This window comes from Impatiens glandulifera, chromosome 5 (genome assembly GCF_907164915.1).
Source record: "Impatiens glandulifera chromosome 5, dImpGla2.1, whole genome shotgun sequence".
Classification (NCBI taxonomy): Eukaryota; Viridiplantae; Streptophyta; class Magnoliopsida; order Ericales; family Balsaminaceae; genus Impatiens; species Impatiens glandulifera.
Window position 1 is genome coordinate 48,307,435 of NC_061866.1, and position 6,000 is coordinate 48,313,434.

Sequence of the window (6,000 nt, forward strand, 5' to 3'; positions counted from 1 at the left end):
TTATTTAATTCTTAATTAATCGTGTCATTTCAACAAACCTGAAAACATTAATTTCCAAATATTTTCTCTTTGAAAATAAATATTAAAGTGTCATTACTTATTATTTATAAATAATCTATATATAAAAAAGAAAGTGGAAAAAAACAAAGATGTTAAATAATTTGTTGAAGACTTTTGTTCTACAAGTCCAAATAAAATTCTACAAGAGGAAAAAATAGTCAACCAATTAATTTTCAGGTCCATTAATTAATTCTTTTTGTTTTGTTTGTACAGAAAATAAATAAATAAATAAATTAAAAGGAGAGAGAATAAGATAGATATAAATACCAAGATGCAGCGAATCGATTTCTTTCATCATTTTTATGTAGCCAAAACAAAACAAAACCATAGCCAAACCTTAAACAAAGAACATCAACCCAGAAAAATAGAGAGAACTTAAAAGAAACCCAGAGAATAAAGATCGAAGCTTTTCATATAAATCTCCCATGGCGGACGAATTTCAGGTTGGAAGTGGCAATTGGTGGGATTCTTCAAGAATCCCATCTTCCTCCGCCATGGATTCCGGCGCCCCTTCCGTCTCCGGCAGCTCTAATATTAATTTAATGTTTCAGGAAAATCAAAAACGTCTTCAAATCCCTGATCATTCAAGTACTGCCAGCATTTTAACGGCTGATTCCGATATGCAAATGATGGGATTAAACCTCTCTTCTCATCAAACCATTGATTGGAATCCAAACTTACTGTAAGATAGATTGATTTTGATGTCATGTTTTGATTGGATTATGATTTTTTTTTTCTGATGATTACAGACGTGATGGAGAAAAAACAGAGAGTAGCAGTTTCCGATCTATGATTCAAGAAGATCAATTAAGAACCGCACCCAATTTCTACCATCATCAAGAACAGTGGAGGCAGCCCAAGTTATTTTCCGGTCCCGGCGCCAGTTCTGAGGATTCCACCGGCAATGATTTCAAGCAAACAAATCTGGGTTTTTCTTTAGACAATCAACCTGAGTTCATCTCCTCTTCCTCCGGCGGCGGCGGCGGCGGCTCTGAAGCTGTCGTCAGTTATTCATCGGATCCTACTGTCGGTTATGGAAGTCCTTCTACTATATTATTGCAAGGACTTTTAGCGTCGGATCAAGATAACCGACAATCGCCGTTGACCGGAGACTATCCGTTTCCGACAAACTATGGTTTGAATTCCGGCGAGATGATGTCAGCACCTTGGTCTAAATTTCCTCAATTCATGAGAAATTCACCACCATCTCAGCCTCAACCGCAGTTCTCTAACAGCAGTTCATTTTGGAACTCGCCCTTGAATAGTGACACAACTGGGAGGCCGGGATTTTTTCAGTCCGTTCAACCGCCGCCGCCGTTTCTCCCGCCGGCGACATTTGAGGAAAAACCAAAGGTAACTTTTACATCAAAATTTATAGGAGAACGTGGCAATGATTTGAAGAAGATAAGTAATTATATCATGAACTTATAACACATTGAAGGCATATGAATTGAATTAATATATGTTTTTTTTTTCTATTAGAATTGAACAATTTTATTTGAAGTTAAATGACTAATCTTATTTTGATCTTCATGAATATTAAAGATTATATATTATTATTAGTAAAAATTATGATTTTTGGGTACTTTTTTCAAATTTTTATAAATATGAAAAGAAAACACATAACATAAAGTTTGCATGATAATAGTTATATTTGATTTACTTCATCATTTTGTTTAATTTCTTTTGTAATCACTGATACATTATTTTATCATTGGTTATAACCATCAAGAAATGTGTAATTTTACTCTATAAAACTAGAAATCAGAAGAAAAAAAAATTGGTTACGAAATTGAGTTAATGTTGTTATATATTAATGTTGTAGATTAATCAATTGGAAGATAGAGATTTAGGAGGTGCAACAGGAACAAAAAATAACAACTATAACAATATCAATACATCGGAGGCATCAAGTTACAAGAGGGCCCGAAGCGAGGCAACACCATCTCCTTTACCAGCTTTTAAGGTACGACATCGAGTTGAAAGATGATTCGATCGAACATTAATTAAGTGATATAAATATATATATATATATATATATATATATATATATATATATATATATATAATTTTCAATTATGCATCATTAACAATATATTTGTTAGGTTAGGTAGTAGCATAATTATTAATTCTTGAGATTTTATGTATAGGTTAGAAAAGAGAAGATGGGGGACAGAATCACCGCTCTCCAGCAATTGGTTTCTCCTTTTGGAAAGGTAAAGATTTTTCATTCCCATAATTTCTTTTCATAACATTTTTTACAATCACAGTAAGGGTTTGCTATCATTTACTTTTAAGATAAAAAAAGACATGTTTTTGAATATATATATATAGGTAACATCATTGCATTTACTGAATCGGTAGAAAGTCATATCTATGAATTATTGTGTGAATGTGAGAAATGATGGATTTCTTTATGCTTTTTTTTTGCAGACTGATACAGCTTCAGTGCTTTCTGAAGCCATTGAATACATCAAGTTCCTCCATGAACAAGTTAGTGTAAGTGTATTTTATTGCAGTAATAATGACTTCTCCAATATCTAATTGATAAAAGAAAATGATCGTTTGTTTTGTATGTTGATTATAATTAATCAGGTCCTAAGCAGTCCATATATGAAAATTGGAATTTCCATGCAGCAACAACAAAATCAACAGGTTGGTGATTAATTAATAACAAAGTTAGGGTTAGAATTATATATGAAGATGGATATTAAATTAGGGTTGAAAATGAATGCAGATTAGTTTAGAGAAATCGAGAGTGGAGAATGAAGGGGCAAAATCGAAAGATCTGAGAAGTCGAGGGCTTTGTCTGGTTCCAGTTTCCAGCACCTACCCCGTTACCCACGAGCCAACTGTTGATTACTGGAACCCTACTTTTGGAGGAAGCTTTAGATAATTATATTAGTAACATTATATATTCAAAACAATAATGTTTTACAAATACAAGCTAATTAAGCATTTCTTTATTGACAACAATATAATACTTCTCTTCTATTATCTCTCTTTCTCTAAAACAAGATGGAGAGAGAAAGAGAGTGAGAGAAAAGTAAGTGATGAAGATGTTGTTAGGGACCATTTGGGTTTGGGGTAAGGAAAATGAAATGTAGAGAGAGGGAATAATTTAGTTATGACGGATTAGAAAATGGAGATCGTTTTTAATTACTATTTGTGTCTTCAACTTAGTTTGATTAATTAACCTAATTCCTGGAAATATGTATGATTGAGAATGATGATGGATTATAGAATAATAATATGCTATTTTAAGAGATGGAAAAAGTGGGTTTGAATCTTTTATTCTCTCTACCACATGTGAAATGAAAGAGCTGGCCTTTCCTTTAGTCTCAAGGGTTGTGAAAAAGATAGATGGATAGAGAGAGATGATCATATATCATCATCAATCAATTGATCGCAAATCTCACTTTTATTTTGTTTATGTCTGGAATATGTTAGTGGAACTCATGCCCATGGCCCGCACCTTCTCCTTTTTTTAGGGTTTCTCCTTTTCTCTTTTCAATATTTATATATATATATATATAAGGTCTTAGTTAGATTTCAAACTCCATAGTTATGCCTTGTGTTTTTTACTGATCTGTCACTTCCATCATGTGCCTCAAATGGAAGTAGTATTCCTACAAAACCCTAATTTTTATTTCTATATATATATCTTAAAACTGAATTTCTATAAGGTAAATATCTCATTTTTCAAAAATTAAATAAATATTTTTATAATTATAAAAATTTAATAAAATTCATTTATAAGGTTTATAGAGTTTTTACATTTTTCTCCATAGAAAAAATGTCTAAAAGAAGAGTCATAGTTATTGGAAGTCTATCTCCCGATGCACTTGATATCCCTCACGAAGACAAGTTCTTGGTTAGTAGACAATGTTGTGCAGTCCGCTTGGTAGACGCACAACCTTATGTCAGAATTCAAGGTAAATCGACACAGAACATCGTGAGAGGGTCAAGAGAAATCAAATGGTCAAATCAGAAACAATCTTCAATCAGCTTACTTGACAACCTCTAAAGGCGTCTCACGCTTTTGGGTCTCAAGAGAGGCATGCATTGTACCGTGAATGTCACTTATGGTAAATGGAGGGTTCTAGAAAGAGGTCGGCCATCGACTAGAGCTCTGTGTTCACAATCAAAAGAAATAGATGTCTCTAGTTAACACAAAGCTAGGAAGCAAATTAGGTTTTAAGCGGTGCAACCAGATTCTCTTAAGGCCGAAGCTCAGACCTATGTAGTAGTGATAGGAGCTAGAAAATAGATTGTTTAGGTCGAATGAACAAAAGCGGTTCATGTAAAACCTAAATCTTTTAAATTTTAAACTTTGGAATTGTGGTTATCTCGGAAATTAAGAATGAGAAAAAATAGCGATTGATGTTGATTTGATCAAATTAAAACTGTTATGTCAGACCCTTCAAACGTCGACTTGGAACCAATGGCTTCTTGGGTTCAGACCTAATGAATGCGTCTTTTGGTATTGATTCAATTTTCGTGGATGATATGTTGCTCTATTGAAAGAATATAAAACAACATTTATTATGCCAAATGATAAGCATATTAGACTCTTAATTGAGGAAGGAATCCGACGACTCGCAGATGAGTCCATCAATTAATATTGAAAACTCATATGTTATTGTGTTTGAACACAACATAAAACCACTTGTAGATAGAGAGTACATGGATTCGATTGTTTGGAATGTCAACATATATGAGGAATAATGATATTCTAATCGGACTGTTAATGATCTTAGATAATTTATTGAACTCGACAAAGAAACTCAATTATGACAGGAGAACGATTGTGTTAGAATTATGGTGCATCATTATAATCCACGTAGTCATTATCATGAATTTATTTGTTTTGATAACGAGATCCTCTTCATCGTCCGATGTTGTTCATCAAAGGTCGTCAAATCTTTAATGCCGTATTAATGTCGTTCGATGAGTGCATTGACTAAACTAATTCAATATATAATAAATGTGTTTTTATGAAGTTAGACATCGAATAAATTTATGATCACATCAATTGGGAGTAAGGATGACAATTTGAAACCGCCCAACGGTAACCAAACCGAATTGCCTTGTTTAGGGCGACTTTTTTCTGAAATCGAACGGGGATGGGGCGTGGATGGTATTTGTGTCCCTCATCCCGACTCGCCCCATTCTCACCCCGATTCTTCCATGAACACTATAAACACAATTAAATATATAAAATCACAAATATATTATTTATTCATTATATTTTATAAGAGTTGTAAGTAATTCTTTATAATAATAATATAAAATTTTAATATATTACAATATATATATATATTATGTTAAAAAATTCGTTTATATAATTTTTTATGTTTTTTGAAATATTTTATAAAAAGTGCCCCGCGGGGATTTTCTGAAATCGAACGGGACGGAGATGATATTAAAAAAATTCCCGAAATAAAAATTGGATGGGGATGGTAAATGCATTCCCCGTCCCGAACTGTCCATTGTCATCCTTAATTGAGAGTTTTTATTTGATGTAATAAATAAAATGAGAATGAGTGCGAAATGAATAGACTGGATTAGATTTTGCCTCTCGATGTATAAGTTTTCTGTAAAATTGAAGTTCTCAAGGATTTTTTTAGAGCTTCCAATGGATTAGACATGTTGATCCACTCCCTCCTTTTTATTCGTCATTGTTATGGAAACCCTTTAAAAAATGATGGATTTCGCAGAAACTCAAGACTTATATGTGGAGGATTAAGAAGATATTTTTTCCATATCATATTTGATTTTTGTTGATGAAACGCTCTGTATGGTTCAGACTACCTACATGAATTTTAAACACCTTCAGGATCTTTTATGGTTATTCGATGCATTATCTAGTCTTTGAATTAATCTTAATAAGTGAGACATTTTTTTCTCAAATTTTGTTTCGAATTGAAGAAGGATGAT

At 32.6% G+C, this 6,000-nt stretch overlaps 1 protein-coding gene across 1 annotated transcript; it reads left to right on the plus strand.

The window, feature by feature from the left end:
• The first annotated feature begins 351 nt into the window (after positions 1 to 351).
• On the plus strand, positions 352 to 3,328 carry LOC124938641 (transcription factor bHLH123-like). The gene is made up of 7 exons (XM_047479119.1): positions 352 to 742; positions 810 to 1,413; positions 1,886 to 2,026; positions 2,211 to 2,276; positions 2,494 to 2,559; positions 2,656 to 2,715; positions 2,798 to 3,328. Exons 1-7 carry the CDS (start codon positions 486 to 488, stop codon positions 2,954 to 2,956), a joined length of 1,353 nt encoding a protein of 450 aa, XP_047335075.1. The 5' UTR covers positions 352 to 485; the 3' UTR covers positions 2,957 to 3,328.
• The last annotated feature ends 2,672 nt before the right edge of the window (positions 3,329 to 6,000 follow it).

Excerpts from the sequence above, each read along its gene's own strand:
- LOC124938641 (XM_047479119.1), top strand. The coding sequence starts at position 486 with ATGGCGGACGAATTTCAGGTTGGAAGTGGCAATTGGTGGGATTCTTCA. Across the intron at positions 743-809 it reads GATTGGAATCCAAACTTACT|ACGTGATGGAGAAAAAACAG; the intron begins GTAAGATAGATT and ends TGATGATTACAG. Across the intron at positions 2,560-2,655 it reads TCCTCCATGAACAAGTTAGT|GTCCTAAGCAGTCCATATAT; the intron begins GTAAGTGTATTT and ends ATAATTAATCAG.